The following is a 17,134-nucleotide window of genomic DNA, read 5'->3' on the forward strand; positions in this document are numbered from 1 at the left end:
GGTAGGACCGCTCAGGGACAAAGGGGGAAATGTGCCTGGAGGTAGGGGAGGTCCTTAATGAATACTTTGCTTCAGTGTTCACTAGGGTGAGGTCAGCAATAGAACAGGCTAATGTGCTGGAGCATGTTGAGGTTAAGAAAGAGGTAGTGTTGGAGCTTCTGAAAAACATTAGGATAGATAAGTCCACAGGACCGGATGGGATATACCCCCCAGGTTACTAAGGGAGGGGAGGGAAGAGATTGCTGGGGCATTGACGATGATATTTGCATCCTCTCCGGCCACAGGAGTGGTATCAGAGGATTGGAGGATGGCAAATGTTGTTCCCTTGTTCAAGAAAGGTAATAGCAATAATCCTGGGAATTGTAGACCAGTGAGTCTTACATCAGCGGTGGGCAAGCTATTGGAGGGGATTCTTAGGGACAGGATTTACAAGCATTGTAAGTAGCATATTCTTATTAGGGATCATTGGCATGGCTTTGTGAGAGGCAGGTCGTGCCTCGCAAGCCCAATTGAGTTTTTCCCGACGAGGTGGCAAAAGAAATAGATGAAGGTAAGCAGTGGATGTGGTGTATATGGACTTTACTAAGGCGTTTGACAAGATTCCCCATGGTAAGCTCATCCAGAAAGTCATGAGGCATGGGATCCATGGAGACTTGGTTGCGTTGATTCAGAATTGGCTTGCCCACAGAAGGCAGAGGGTGGTAGTGGATGGAGACTACTCTGCCTGGAGGTTGGTGACTCCTGGTGTTCTGCAGGGATCTGTTCTGGGGTGCCTGTTCTTTGATTTTTATAAATGAGGAAGTGGAGAGATGCATTAGTAAGTTTGCAGATGACACAAAGGTTGGAGTTGTTATGAAGGTTGTTGTAGGTTACAATGGAAATAGACAGGATGCAGAGTTGGGCAGAGAAGTGGTAGATGGAGTTCAATCCGGAAAAGTGTGAAGTGATACACTTTGGAAGAACAAACTTGAAGGCGGAGTACAAAGTTAATGGCAGGATTCTTAGCAGTGTGGAGGAACAGAGAGATCTTGGGGTCCCAGTCTATAGATCCCTCAAAGTTGCCACGCAAGTTGATAAGGTGGTTAAGAAGGTGTATGGTGTGCTGGCCTTCATTAGATAGGGGATTGAGTTCAAGAGCCACAAAGTAATGTTGCAGCTCTATAAAACTCCGGTTAGACCATACTTAAGAGTACCGTGTTTAGTTCTGGTCACCTCATTATGATATCATGTGACTCAATAGATGTGCTGGTCTGTGGTACAAAACATCTTTTCTTAGGTGGCAGATATTTGGAAAGGGAAGTTCTGACCATTTTGCAATTAAGCAGTTTTTAGTGTTTAAATCCCACATGCATGGGATGAGGTGGTATGCATGAAAACAGGCTTAGGTTTGTGAAAATAAGAGACTGATGTACTTCCAGCAATACATCAGCCTCCTAATTCAACTTGAGATGTTTATTTTGCACTTGAAGTAATTTGTAGCTTACAGGAAATTTCTCACTTTCAAAAACCTGCTTTTGAATCACAGAACAGTACAGCACAGAACAGGCCCTTCGGCCCACAAAGTTGTGCTGATATAGCTAATACCTCCTACCTACAGAATGCCCATATCCCTCTATTTTCCTCTCATTCGTGTGCCCACCCAAGCCCCTCTTAAAAGCCCCCAAAGAATTTGCCTCCACCACCCAATCAGGCAATGTATTGAATCACTGAGAAATTCAAAGTAGCACAAGCAGAGAGCAGTGACTAATATTTTATTACAACATCCAAGCTTTCTTTCACAATAAATGTAAAAGATTATCAGTGAAACAACTCCGATAACTGCCATTTTATTTCATTCACAGGACATTGATGTTGCTGGCAAGGTAATAATTTGTATCTTTGAGATGGTGGTAAACTACTGAATTGCATACAGCTTGAATTCTTCCCCAGGGCTGTTGCAGAGTTTCAGGAGTTTAACCCACAGGTAACGCATCCAAGATAGTGTGCAACTTAAGAGGCAAGTTTGCAGCTAGTTATCCCATGCATCATATGCTCTTGTTCTTCAAGACAGTAGAAGTTCATATTTACTAATTGTTATTGATGATGCCTCGACTAGTTGCTCCAGTACATCTTGTAGATGGCATACTCAACTCACTGTGGAAAAAGAATTTTGCTGCAGTGGGTGGGTTGGTAATCAAACAGGCGGTTTCAATCTTCACGTTGGAAAGCTGTCAAGTATTCCACAATATTCCTGATTTTGCAAGACCTTAGGAAACCAAAGGCATGTCACCTCCTGTTGAACGTTCAGTCTCAAAAACTTATTGCATGAGCAGGCTGATGTCACTCCAATTTAGTTTCTGGTGCCTCTGCACCCACTGCCTCCCACCACCCCTACCATTCCAAACACCAGCTTGCTGAGAGTGGAGGGATTTTGTAAGTAAATTGATCATCAGAACGGAGGTGGTGAAACTCATTCTTGTCGGAGATGATCATTAGTTAGCAGTTGTATGGCCATTCATTAGCCCATTCCTGAATGTAGTCCATGCCTTGCTTCATGGAGGGATAAACTTGCACTTTATAAATTTTTAAAAAATTTTATTTACAGCCTGGTAACAGGCCCTTCTGGCCCAACGAGTCCGCACCGCCCATTTTAAACCCAAATTAACCTACCCGCACGTCTTTGCAATGTGGGAGGAAACTGGAGCACCCGGAGGAAACCCATGCAGACACGGGAGAACGTACAAACTCCTTACAGACAGCGACAGGAATTGAACCCCGATTGCTGGCACTGTAATAGCGTTGCGCTAATCGTCACGCTACCGTAACATCCAAGCACAAAATTGCCAAAGGAGCAGTTCACTAGACTTGACTAATACAACCCTAACATTCCGTCCAGAGCCCTAACCTTCACTCTCTGTACTGCCAATATACACCACCAACGAACTTGCCAATACTACCCCAACAACAGCTCTGGAATCCACGACCTCTACCACTGAGAAGAGCAAAGGATTCGAGCGCAGGGGAACACTACCATCTGCATGTTCTCCTCCTGTGTCAAACATCCTTCTGATTCAGAACTGTATCATTGTTCCTTCATTTACACATGGTCTAAATTCAGGAACTCCTTATGCAATAACAATACAGAACCACTTCTGGTGAAGATAGTGCAGCAATTCAAGGTGGCTCCCCAACATTTCCTCATGGGTAATTCAGGATTTTAATAAATTATGGCCTTCTACCAATTCCCATAAATGAATAATGAAAAAATAAATCCAATATTCCCACTTCTTTCCTTTGTACCAATTTTGATTTTAACCAGTACACTTTTCCTCTTGATAGCCATCAATATCAATTTTACCATGTTCTTTGAAGACACACATGGTCAAATGATAACTCTCATCTCACTTCTGGAATTCTGCTCTTTCATCCAAATTTGGACCAAAGCTGTAATCAGGTCTGGAACTGGAAATGAAAGCCTGAGACTAGTGCTGTACTAGCGATCGGTGCTGGGACCCTTACTGTTTGTTATGCACATTAACAATTTGGATTTGAATGCAAGGAGACTATGATCAGCAAGGTCGCAAATGGTACAAGAATCAGTGGTGTTGGGTATAGTGAACAGGATAGTTGTAGGATGATACTGATCATTTGGCAAAATGGACAGAGCATTGGCAGATGGAATTTAATCCTGGTAAGTGTGAGGTCATGCATTTTGCAAGAATTAAAAATAGGCCAAATACAATGAATGGTAGGGACTCAGAAAGACGTACAAGTCCAAGGTCCATGAAAGTGGCACAGATAAATAACAGGTGAAGATGTCAAATGGGATGCTTGCTTTCATTAGCCAGCATCTACAACAAGAAGATTATGGTAGAACTTTATAAAATATTGGTAGGCCACAGCTGGAGTACAGTGTACATTTCTGGTCATCACACTATAGGAAGGATGTTATTGCACTGCAGGGTGCAGAGGAGATTCATCAGGACATTGCTTGGGATACAGAGTTTCAATTATGAGGAAAGATAAGACTGGGTTTATTTTCCTTAGATAAGAGGAAGGCAAGGGCATACAAAATTACAAGAAGCAAAGATAGGATAGATAGTAGGATACTTTCTCCCCCAGAACAGAGATACCAAAAACTCAAGGACAAAATTAGAGCAAGGAGAAGTGTTAGAGGGGATCGGCAGAAAAACTTTTGCCAGCCAGCGTGTAGCTGGAATCCAGGGAGCACTACATGAGACAGGTACTCTCACAACACAAGTATTCAGATAAACACTTGAACCTCCAAGGCACAGTATACTGTGGACAAAGTATTGGGATTTGTAATGAATGCTACCTGATGAGCATGGTGGGCCAAAGGGCCTGTTTCTTTACTGTATTACTTTGTGATTCCCCAAGTTTTGTATCCAGTGCATTTTGATGTCACCTGATATCACATCTTTCCCAATACAATCACAGAAAGGTACCTCTGCAGAGTTGATGAGAACAAGTAGTTTTGCCCAACTCCCACCCCACCTTCCTCTTTATCTCAGACTAAGTTTGGCACTTATGTTCTTCAGGTCACCTAGCTTAGTCTGTGGTAGTGGTACAAAGCCAATTTTAGCAATGAACCTTAGCAAATGGTTTATGACCCTGAGGACCAGAGTGGACATTATGCGAAGTACTTCTAGGTGATCTTCAACATGGAGCATCCATCTCTAAAGCAAAGTGGTCAATGGTGATCAGTTTTCCTTGTCTATGTTTGATCTGAAGCCATGAGACCCAAGGTCAGAGTCTATGCTGAAGACATTTATAGGCACCTTTTGACTACATCCGACTGTGCTACCAGGACATGGCCCTGGATTATAATGGAGGAGTCTGGATGTTGGGAAAGATACAATTTTGTGATTAATCCTGTCAGGATGCAACTCAAATGTGTGGAATAGTGTTCTTAATTTTAGTACGAGGGTAAGCTTGCAGGAACAATAGGCTGCATACACTTTTGTCATACCTGTTACCTCAGTCAAGGGTAGGTGGACCATATGGTCATAGCTAAAAAGGTATTTTTTTGATGTAACCAAATGGTTTGCTAGACCAGTTCAGAGGGCAGCAAGCAGTCAAACACATCACTGTGGATCCAGAGTCACATACAGGCCTTACAGGAGGAGGATGGGAGATCACATTCTTTAAAAGGACATTAGGGAAGGCAATTTAGTAACTAGATGCTCTCATTACTTACAATCACTTGATAGCTTTGTTTAATTAACTAAATTTAAATTCAATAGCTGTTGTGGCTTGATTTGAATTTGTGTACCTGGATTATCAATCATTATGCAACTGAACCTTTAATTTATCTTGATATTTAAAATACCTGTTCCATACACTTGTATTCACTCCACAAATTGAATATTTATCCAGAAACACATAAGAGTAAAATAGCCTTGTATATTGATAACAGTGTGTATAGTCATAAATAATTATACCTCAAGACCCAGCATTTAATATTAAGCACAAGTATTTTTGATAATGCTGTGCATTACATTTCACGTGTGCTGTTTATCACATTGAGAGTACAATTTAATCTTAATATTAAAAAAAAACAAGGTCTTTTTGATTATGTGAAGTTTACATTCTTCTACTCAGATCATTCTCCTCTTCTGGCTGGCTCTTTAGAAGGTGATGCACCCACCACCTTGTCCTCTAAAGTGGCCATCTCCTGCTTGTCCTGTCTCACTCAGGTCACTAATGTCAAAGTATCTGAGCTATGAAAGCAGTTGTGACCTAAAAAACAAATGGTGGATTGAGAGAATTCACAAGCCATGATGTGCACAGATTCTTCAGCACTGTCAAGACCACCCGCAGCTCAAACACCTAACAGCAAGGGGGGCAAACTCATCAGGGAGAGATGAAAGCCACTGAAAGGAAGACTTTGAAAACCTCATCAACTGCGCCTCATTCATTATTGTGAATGCGCTTGGCTTCATTGCACAGCAATCTATTTGATCCATACTTGCTGTCACTCTTGACCAACAAGTCGTAAAATCACACAGGTCTTCGGGAGCTGATTGCATCCTTGCTGAAGTTCTAAAACTTAGCAGTGAAGATCTTCACATCACTAATCCACAAGAATATCCCCAGGGGACATCAGAGATGCCATAATCATGACCACTCTCAACTGTGATCACAGGTAAAGTCATTGCCAGGGTCCTCCTCAACTGCTTCTTACCAATAGCTGAAGAACTGCCCTCAATTGGAATGTGTGGATTCTATCCACCATGAAGCAGAGTGGGCATGATCATCAATGATCAACAACTCCAAGAAAAATCTAGAGAGCAGCCTTTTTCAATCTCACTAAAACCTTTAACTCCATTAGTCAGGAGGGACTGTGGAATACCATCCTTGAAATGCCTACAGTAATGTCTTACCATTTTCCATTTGGTTCTTGATGGCATGAAAGCAAAAATCCTAACTAAGCAGTCTACAAAATGAAAACTGCTGTAAAACAAGGTTGTCATATCACCCCAATACTTTTTCCAATCTTTCTTGCTGCAATGTTGCACTCACCATCAAAGAACTTCCCACAAGAATGGAGCTAATCTTCAGAACTAAATTTAAACTAATGGCAATTACATTCCAGAACCAAGGTCACCTTAACCGCAGTTGTTGCGCTGCAATATGGAGATATTGCATACATTTGCACATACTCAGAGGCACAGTTGCAAGCCATTCTTGACTCAGTCACTGAAACATCAAGGGGCATTTAGACAAAAATGGAAGAAAAAAAAAGTCCATGCAAATTGCTCCCTCTGCACAATACTTCTCTCTAACAATAAAGATTCTTGGCACGTTACTGGAAAACATGGATTACTTTTCTTATTTCAGCAATAATCTCTCAGAGAAGACAAACTTTGATGATGAAATTCACCGATGTGCTGGTGCATTGAAGGTAGTCTTTGGTTAATTGAGGAAAAGACTATTTGAAGATCAAGACTTGAGATTTGGCACTAAAACACAATGATCCCCGACCTTCCATATTCTTCTGAACTACCTGCACCAGGAACCTCTAAGCACTGGAAAGACATCACCAATGCTGTCTCTACGACATCCTCCAAATCTATTGGAAGGATAAGCAAATCAATTCAGTGACTTCTCCAAACCAACAACCAAGCAGAGGACTCAATTACACACACTCGCCTCCACTGGGCAGGCCATAACATTCAAGTGCCCGACACCAGACAGTCACAGGAAGGGATTACCAGGCAGAGAGAGGAAGAGTCAGGATGTGCTCAAAGCCTGCTTGGGGGAAAAAAAAGTACATCTCCACTGATTCTTGGGAATCCCTGCCCTCAACCACTAAACACAAAAGAACATTCAGGATGCTAGTAAAAACTTTGAGTCCATACATTGGGAGCATACAGAAGTTCGTTGACTATAGCTCAACATTCAACACCATCATCCTCTCAAAACTTATTGTCAAAACTCCAAGACCTGGGCCTCTGCACCCCTCTGCAATTGGATCCTTGACTTCCTCACTGGAAGACCGCAATTAGTATGGATCGGAAACCTCATCTCCTCTTCACTGACCATCAACACAAGCACACCTGAGGGCAGTTTGCTTAGCCCCCTGCTCTTCTTTCTCTATGCCTATGACTGTGTGGCTATGCATAGCTCCAACACCATCTACAGATCGCTGATGACTTCTAGGCAGAATCATGGATGGTGATGAGGAGGCATACAGGAGTGAGATAGGTCAGCTAGTTTAGTGGTGTTCTAACAACAACCTTGCACTCAACATCAGCAAAACCAAGGAATTTATTGTGGACTTTAGGAAGGACAAGTCAGGTGAACTAGCACCAGTCCTCATTGAAGGGTCTTCAGTGGAAGGAGTAAGCAGCTTCAAATTCCTGAGTGTCAACATCCCAGAGGACCTATCCTGGGCACAGCACATAGATGCAACGTAGATGAAGGCGGCACACCAGCGTCTCTACTCTCTTAAAAGTTTAAGGCAATTCAGCATGTCATTGAAGACTCTGACAAACTTCTACAGATGTACAGTGGAAAGCATCGACTGATTCCATCACAGCCTGGTATGGGAACTCCAATGCACAAGAACGCAAGAGGCTACAGAGAGTGGTGGACTCAGCTAGTTCCATCATGGGTACAGCTTTCCCCACCATCAAGAACATCAACAAGAGGTGATGCCTCAGGAAGGCAGCATGCCTTCTTCTCACTGCTACCATGAGGCAGGAGGTACAGGAGCCTGAAGAGCCACACCTCAAGGTTCAGCAACTGCTTCTTCTCTACTGCTATCAGGTTCTTGAACTGACCTGAAAAACCCTAATTCTATCTCAGATTATATTTACCTAAACTTGCACTAATATCCTTATATTATTTTTTGTTTATCGTCATGCAAGTTATGTATAATTTATGTCAATTTAAGTTTACGTAACTTATATTCGTCACGTTTGTGATGTTCTGTGCTGCTGCAAAAAGCTAACTTTCATGGCATTTATACCCTGGGTATGTATGCCCATGACAATAAACTTGAACTTGAGCCCAGTGTAAATAGCAGAAGGCACACACAGATCTCACGAACTACCTGCCAACCTGCCTAGCACCATCTGCCCCAACTGTGGAAGTGTATAGAGTTCTTGCAAAGATCTCATCACCTCCGAACCCACAAAACTGGAATGGGGCCAAATCATTCTCTACAGAGGGAGTGCTTATGGGTATCGGTTCTTAACTAAGGGGTTGAACTACTTGTTTCAGTTTTAGCTTTGGCACAACTCTAGAATTTCCTCCCCAGCTTTTCTCTGTCTTTATCTTTGCTTCAAACTGATTTGTAACAAAATGCCCAAAACAGATGAAGAAGTCACTGTCTGGAAAATTCTTTTTCCACAAATCTTACTGAACATTTCCAGGATTTTCTGTTTTTATCTCAGATTTCCAGGAATCACATTACTCTTGTGAAAAACTAGCCTCAATTTAAAAAATAACTCTGGGATTTGAAATAAAGGTCAAGCATCGACTTCTGGTCTAATTCGCTACGTGGACTCATACGACAATGACAGTTCAAAGTAGCAACTCAGAAGAAACTACTGGAAGATAACATTTAAAGTGGCTCACTTTAATTTTTTTTAATATCCATGAAAACTCTAGGAGGCCATTTTTTCTCAACAGACAGTAGGGTTTAAAGGCCATTGACACCATAGCAACAGTGACTCGACAGGGCAAAGAAATGATTAAAACAAGGAAATTGGTGGCTCCATTGTACATTAATGGCTTTATATAATGTGCACAGATATAAACTCCATATAGCCAATGCGTGCAGAGAGGTATTTGTGTAAACATTAAAAAACACAACCTTCATCTTAATTCTTGAAAGCGAAAGGAAAATAACAGCACACCTGCAACTGGGGCCTACCATGAATCTGCTCAGCCTCGATCATTATACAGCGGGTTAATGCCATTCACTGGGAACACAGCAACAGCTCATCATTTCAGCTTTCAAAGACACCATCCGACATCGCTCCAATTTAACACAACGAGCGCCTTGGGGATCTTACACGTACCTTTCCTTATTTCCCGGTATATCACCTTCGGCGCCCTCAGTAAAGATAACCGGGAGCCGCCGGTAAACAACATGAAGGTCATTTTTCCTTGTCGTCACCGGGTGCCGGTTGTAAGCGGAAATGTGGGAGTGAGAGCTGGCTCGCCGTTCAAGGCAGCTACCATTTATACAACTACAAAAAGAAACCCTTCCACGTTTCAATGAGTCAGCGCCTAGCACCACCCGATCACACCATATCCCTCCAAGCGGTCGCTCTCACAAGACGCCGAGCCGCCTCACCCAACCTTAGCGACGATGAAGGCCGCCGGCCAACAGGGTGCAGCAGCAACTCTGCAGCGGCACCTCCCCCAAGCGGAATAAAACGCTCGCCGTCCAACCAATCAGAAAAATCGCCGGGCCGAGCGTCATCGCTCCGAGCAACGCCGCCTCCCTCGCCTTCTCCCACCCACCCGCGGCCGCTCATTGGTTGGCTCCTCGTAATGGCGCGCAACCGCTGGCGCCTCCGAAGCGAAGCGCCCCGCAAAATTTTGCCGGCCGACGTCGGTTCCGTCACGTGGGCCGCCGGAGCCTGCCGTTTCAAATCAGGTTCGGTTGAGGAAAGCGCGCGGGGTCACCGGTCCTTTTCCCCTCTTGAACTTGCAGTAAAATAAGGGCAGAACCTGTGGATTTTTGTTTGGGAGCGCGGGTTTTTTTTAAGGTGGTGGTGGAGGGGGGAGAGAAAAAGGCCGCTTCCGATGGCGTGACGTCACGCGATTTCACCGTTTGTTTTAATTTTTCCTTCAGCCTCTGAGGAAATCGTTCGGTAGAGGGGGAATGTGATTCGATATTTTACGCAGAAAAGGGAGGGATAGATTGAACGCCAAGTTCTTTTTAAAAAAAAGTCTTCTCCCCTTTCTGGCGCTAGCTCCCTCTCTTCATCTTCACCCCCCCCCCCGCCGCCGATTCGCCGTCAGCCAATGGGAAGCGAGAATTTTCGCGCTGATTGGCTTCGTTGAAGAAGAAGGAGGATGATGAGGATGAGGGAGTGAAGGAGTTACTGTACTCATTGAAAGTACAGTAACCCCCGCTCGGGAGGATGCGCCCATAACAGGTTCGCTGATTTTCCTAAATGTTGTGGTCACCTGCCCTCTAATCTGCCTGCCTTTACGCTTCCCTTTTAATTTACGTGCGTGCAAACGGGTGAACCGCATAGCGGGCCAGGGTTGGAAAAAAAAGGTGGCTGACCAAGAATAGGTGGCCACTGGGTTGCATAGACCTAGGCCGCGCATTGGTCCAATCAGGAGCTGGGCAAGCAGTCAATCTCTTGAGCGGGGCATGGGGTTTTTTGTTTTTTCTCTCTCTTACACCCTCCCCCTCCAAGTTCCACACAGGTCTCTTGTGCGTATGTATTAAAATATCAGTTATGATCCATTATCTCAGGGTAATCACACGGATGATTAATTCCCAATGCGTGCAAGCACGGTGAACGTAGATTCAATATTTTTTTAATGCTGCTGTGGAGTTGAATATGTGCATTGCTGCTGTTTGCTGTATGTATGGAGGGCAGCCATGTTAAATTTTATGATTGGTCTTTTAATTTATTTGCGATATCCTTGAGATGCTTTGAATTTAACTTCAGTTTTTTTTGCAACAAGTGTTTTTGTAGCAGGGAGCTTTCGTGGATTATTTTAACTCCGCTAGATGTTTGCAATACGAGGTAGAAATTACCAAAGAAATTTCTAGGATGTGCTGCATCCTGCTGAGAATAGACCATTGGAATAACAAAAAAAGGCCATTTTGTCAACGGAATACCACGGTTATGTATGTTGTGTTCAGCAAACTGAGTGGAATTAACAATTGTTGGGTTTGGTGTGAGTTGTTAATCCCTCGTGGTAGATGTGGGAGAAGATGATGGGAAGGGAGACATTAAACGATAAAAGTACCTCTTGTATTTCAATTTAAATTGTAGGTACAATATGTAGGTTAGAAAAGTTTTAATATCAGGAACGTATTGAGAGAGTTGTATACTGGTTCTTGCACTACAGTTGAGTATTGTTTACTATAAAGAGCAAGCCCATCTAGTAAGGATCAGAGCCTTAACTGAAGTTACTCATGTTTGACACTGGCTCGTTTACCATACCGTCCTTTAGTATTTGGTTGATGTCCTCATTTCCCTGAAATTACACGTGTTTGTAGAGATTAATTGGTTGATAGAGGAAATGGGTATTTTGATTGGATTGGTGAAAAATTATGCTGTCATATTTTGATGGGCTAAAACACACTGGAATTACCCTGTTTCATGGTAATGTGCCTGGATGTTGGTTGCCAATACAGTTGTTGGCTCTTAAATGAGTCTGATGAATTAAAGTTAAATAATTGTAGAATTTTATTGATTTAAGTTGTGCAATTTCATAATCGGAGCCATTGAAACATTGCATCTCCTTAATGCAATGGTCTGTATCATCCCTTCGGGACTTATTCCTTCATATTTGTATTACTTGGGTTTGAAATTATTGCATTGAACTCATTTTGGCTTCCTGTAAAAGTGATGTATTAGTATGATGTCATATTTGAATTGCATGCGTCACAGGTTTAAATGTAATAGTCAAATAAAACTTGAATTTTTTAAATGAAAATAGATAGCATGGTGCAATTTTCTTCTATTAAATGTGGATTTGAGATGAAAACAAATTGCTGGAAAAAGTCAGCATGCCAGGCAGTATCTGGAAAGAAAAACAGTCTGAAACTCAGACAGAACTGGGAAAGAGATGGATTTGAATTGGTGTTTGGTTAACTCTGCATCCTGCGATGGACCAGTTATAAATATTGAGAATGTAAATTTTTTTGAAATGTCAAATCGGAGTAAATAATGAAGCCATATGTTATATTTGACATATTTTCAGTGCTTTGGGCATCTGCATTTACCCAAGCTGGAAGCCAGTGTGAATTTTTAAATTTATCAAAGACTAGCAAGCTATAACTTTGTTTGGGTTGTAAATAAATGTTTACTGTTTGAAGTGAGGAGGAGGCAATTTCCTGGTCATTGTGTATGAAATTTACTTTTTCTTTCATTATGTTTTTGCTATTTATGTTTGGTACGGCAACACCATAATCGTGTTGTTCTTGTCCTATTTAATTTGAAATTAACAACATTGTCTTTTTTAGCTTCTGCTTTCACTCTTGGTAATCACTCAACAAGAACGTACATTGTCCAATTACTCTGTAAACGTTGGTATCTCACCATCTAGAAAATTAGCACAAAGGCTGTTTCCTTTTGATTTAAAATCTGAGTTTGTCATGTACTCCAAAGACTTGAGCCAGTAATCTCATCTGAAATTCCATTGTGGTGCCAAGGGAGTTCCATCTTTTGGATCAAATTTAAACTGAAGCTCTTCATTGTCTTTGAGTGGGTGTAAATAGTATTTCATTATTCTGAAGGAATTTTCCCCACTGTTCTGGCCTAGTCTGCATTTCAAGTAGCAGTAAGGATAATGAACACATAGCATTTTGGAATGTCCTGAGATTGTGGAAGCCATGATACAAATTCTTCTCAACCTCATTTTTTTTTTGAAGGAAATAATCACAAAGATTGATGCATCATGTAATGGGATATAGGTACACAAATTACTTATTGCCACATGGTGAATTTGAAGTCTTTGCCATTTTGATATGTGAGAAGCTGATTCAAATTTAGATTCCTCAGGATAAGATATTTACTATTCACTCCCCCTCATGGGCAGTTATCGGCTGCTTTGGTAGCTATTGTGCTAGAAGATTCAGAAGTGAGAAAATATGAAGTGTATACTTTCTAATAGTATATCTATTATTTTTCCTTTGGTCTTTTGTACAGTGAAACTCAAACTAATGTATTTGGAGTTTAAACAGAAACCCTTCATTAGGTCTCTGGTCTGAAACATCAGCTCCGTAACCCTTTCCACAGATGCCATCTAGCCTACTGCATGTTTTCAGCATTTTTTTTAATTTCATTTTCCTGCATCTGTTTTGTTTAGATTTTCATTTATTGAATTTGGGGCTCCATAGTTTTAAAGAAAGAGAAATTGTGGTTGAAAAAATTGGATGATGGGTAAAAAATGTTTAAATGAATCAGAATGAAGCTTTGAAGTTGGTTTGTTTTACCAGTACCCCTCCCCCTTTTTCATTTCAAGATGTCATGTGTGTTTCTATTGGTCCCAGAACTTGCCTCGAGACTTAACATCAAGCTGAACAGTGAGCAACTTGGCTTTTGATCACTTGGCAAAGTTTATACCTGAGCTTAATTGTGTGTTGCTACCTTGTGTTGATATGTGCAGTTTACTGGTTGAGAATCTGAATCATGTCTGTATTTTTCTTGCTTCTGTTGTGAAGTCGTTTTGTGGTTTTTCAATTAACTCAGCTGCTTTTCCAGTTTAGGTTAACTGGGATGAGAGTAAAAGATTGAATTTTGAACCATAATGATCTAGTTTGCCAATTTTGTACCATTTGGTAATGTATGCATTGAGTCATTAATGTGAACAGGATTTTGGTTTTACCCTGAAAGGTTGCCTGTGATTGCAATTACAATTGGCAAATAATGTTGTTACTTTTGCAAATTAAATCACAGTTTGTTATTTGGCAAATGTGATGGGATAGGTTACCTTTAGTTTTTTTTTCTGTTTATGTACTTGCATTAATCGATTTGTTTGAAATCTTGCAATGTGTTTTATGCCTCATTTTAAATAAGAGGCTTGTTAGGTTTGTTTAATGATAGTGATGAGTGAAGTCTGTCATTTTTCAGTTTTGTCACAATGTTAGCTGTGGTAAAAAATCAGTTGCATTGTCATTTAGAGTACTTGTTCATCAAGTGACATGGGTCTATATTGATAAAGCTGAGATATAAGATTACATTAATACTATGACATGAAAGTTTTTCTTTACTACAGAAGTTTTTTTAACAATCTGTGTTTTATCTCTTTGTTCACCTAAAGCGGTTTGAAGTTGGTAACATCAGGAGAGCATGGCTCAGCCCTATCGACTTCCGAAGAATGTAATGGGGAGTTCCCGGCCAATGGCGCAGGAATTGATTAATCCCATTTCCATGAAGCAGGTTCCAGAGATCCTTGGAATTACTAATAAGAAGACTCAAAATGGTGAAGTAGATTCTGAGCTCTCCATACTGACTGACAAAGCTGTCACACCTTTATCAGCAGCTCTTCAGGATGGTGTCATACATCGATTAAATGGACACGATGCAACTTCTGCTTGCAGGTCATCAGACAAATTAAAGGATTTAACCTCTCTTATGTTAAATGGAGATTCTGGTATGCCAAATGTAGTTGAAGAATCACCATCTTCACATGCATCTTCTCCAGTTGAATGCTTTACAGAAAACAGAGGGAACAAAACGCCACCTCGAACAACACCTAAAAAGAGTGGTTCACCAGAAATTAAGTTGAGAATTACTAAAACATATTTGAATGGAAAGCCACTTTTTGAATCCTCACTTTGTGGAGATCTCCAAATAGGTGACTTTGAGTCTGCACGGCAAGAGCAACAAGAGAAAGATGAAGAGCAAGAAAAAAATCAAGACAAACGGAAAAGAAAGAAAAATGTGAAGTATGATGCATTGCTTGAACAAAGTCTTTCTGAGCTGGTACTTGTATCCAAGACATCCAGTTCTCCTGATGAACGAGTAAAGGTGAGTATGGTTTTCAATGGACAAATTTACAGCCAAGTAATTGCTTTTTATTCTGAACTTGTAGCTAAAGTGTGATAGGAACCATTTGAGCACTTTGGGTACTGAATTAATCTGCTTTGATGAGTGCTTTTTTAAAATATTTGTTACATTATTTAAAAAAAAAGCTTCTGTAGGCCATATTAGCATTTGTTTCCACAAGTAACAAGATTACTATTAGGGAATAATAAGATAAGATTTCTTTAAATAAATTAATTTCTTAGGCTCTGGTTAATGTTCTTAAAACTTGGTTCTGAATAGCAGCTTGGGCACAACAAATTGGTGTATCTGTACGTAGCATACAGTTCAGTGGCATAATGACATGTCATGATATTCTTGCAGACTTTTTACATTTTCAATCTTCTCGCATTTACTGAAAATTTGACTCTTCCTGATTTTATAAATCCACATTCATTTTGCTTTTTGTGTGATCCAGTGCTAATATGTTGACTGCAATTTACTTCAACCACAGTACTTCAGTTTTACTAGCATTAAAACTCATTCAAGTTATGAAGTTCACTTTAAATGTAATGCAACTGCAACTAACTTAGATCCTTGAAGCCTTTTAAAAACTTTCAGCTATGGGCAACATAGCTACAGGTTTGTAATTACCTCAAGATCTTAAAGACATATTGTCAAGTTCCCGTTGCAGTCTTGGGTAAACTTGTACATTTTTTTATATAGTTCCAAATTTAAATGTTCTTGCTGGTGTGACATGTGAATTTACACAAATTTAGTTTTCTGCCACCCTGTTAAATAGGAAAATGACTGAAACTCTGCTAAAGCAAAATATTGCTAATGCTGAAAATCTGAAAAAAAACACAGAAAATGCTGGAACCATTGAGTAAATCAGGCAGCTCCCTGATATGGTGGGTGGTTTCAGCATTTTCTGTTTTATTTGAAACACTGACTATGGAAAACCTGACTTGAGTGGATGATTGACTGCCGCAGTTTGTGGTTATTTGAATGTTGGTCAATCTGAAGGTGCTGCTTTCAGAAGCATTTGCCCAAATTTTTAAACAATTCAATTCTTGTCCCATTTTGGGCTGTATTTGATGTAATATTCCCATTTAAACTTGTCTTACTGTAGGTTTGCATTCCTCAAGTCACCATAAGTACCTTTCATAGCCTGATGTTTGGCAGATGAAAGTAAATGTATTTAAGAACAAAACGATGCATTTTGTTAGTAAAAATATGAAGCAATTTAAATGGTGCATTTTTTTAACTTTAGTTTTAGGGTTGCAGTGTACAAATTATTGAGGGTAGGAGTACAAAAACCTTTTTAAAAGCATATAGGGTATTTGTCTATAAATTGGAGCATGGTATACAAGAGCAAAAGAGTTTCATTAAACCTTGTTTAAAAAGAATGCTGGTTAGGTCCCAAATGACATGTACAACTCCAGGCATATCTTGAGAAAAATGCTGTGTTATTTGGGAAGATACAGATGTCACCAAGATTGAAGGACATCAGTTATGAAGGGAGAAAAAAGAAGACTTGATAGAGGTGCTTGAAAGTTTGAACAGTTTTGGATGTACAGGGAGAAAGTACTTCTAGTTGCAGGAGGATTGATTACCAGAAGGCATAGATTTATAGAGAGGCAAAAAAAAACAAAGGTGACATGATCTTTTAATGCTTTTAGTGGTTATGATTTCCATGCTGTGTATTAACAGAGATGGATTCTTTAGTAATTTTCAACAAAGAATTGGATAAATACTAAAGAAAATTTTAAAGGACCACAAGTGAAAGAGTAGAACTATAAAGGAAGTGCTGGAAATGCACATAAGCTGAGAAGAGGGAAACAGTTGCCATTTTAGGTGGATACTCTTTCATCAGGAGATGTTTTTAGATGCAGAGAAAATGGGTAGGGAAGGAGAGAACATGAGGAAAGGTTTGTGGCAAGGTGCAAGACCAAGAG

At 40.6% G+C, this 17,134-nt stretch overlaps 2 protein-coding genes across 4 annotated transcripts in view; one reads left to right on the plus strand and one right to left on the minus strand.

Moving 5' to 3' along the window:
• letm1 (leucine zipper-EF-hand containing transmembrane protein 1) overlaps nucleotides 1-9,863 on the minus strand; it is an 81,022-nt gene extending 71,159 nt beyond the window's left edge. The window contains exon 1 of one of the 2 annotated variants that reach the window (XM_052010226.1): nucleotides 9,531-9,863. In XM_052010226.1, coding sequence (XP_051866186.1) covers nucleotides 9,531-9,612 — 82 coding nt within the window. In that variant the 5' untranslated portion in view covers nucleotides 9,613-9,863. The remainder of the gene's footprint in view (nucleotides 1-9,530) is intronic. The other variant, XM_052010225.1, reaches the window with a different exon arrangement.
• Nucleotides 9,864-10,014: 151 nt separating this feature from the next.
• Nucleotides 10,015-17,134, plus strand: part of nsd2 (nuclear receptor binding SET domain protein 2) — a 91,327-nt gene continuing 84,207 nt past the window's right edge. Inside the window, exons 1-2 of one of the 2 annotated variants that reach the window (XM_052037479.1) lie at nucleotides 10,015-10,114; nucleotides 14,473-15,182. In XM_052037479.1, coding sequence (XP_051893439.1) covers nucleotides 14,502-15,182 — 681 coding nt within the window. In that variant the 5' untranslated portion in view covers nucleotides 10,015-10,114; nucleotides 14,473-14,501. Of the gene's footprint in view, nucleotides 10,115-10,146; nucleotides 10,620-14,472; nucleotides 15,183-17,134 lie in introns of those variants that run through there. The other variant, XM_052037471.1, reaches the window with a different exon arrangement.

Source organism: Pristis pectinata, chromosome 2, assembly GCF_009764475.1.
Source record: "Pristis pectinata isolate sPriPec2 chromosome 2, sPriPec2.1.pri, whole genome shotgun sequence".
Classification (NCBI taxonomy): Eukaryota; Metazoa; Chordata; class Chondrichthyes; order Rhinopristiformes; family Pristidae; genus Pristis; species Pristis pectinata.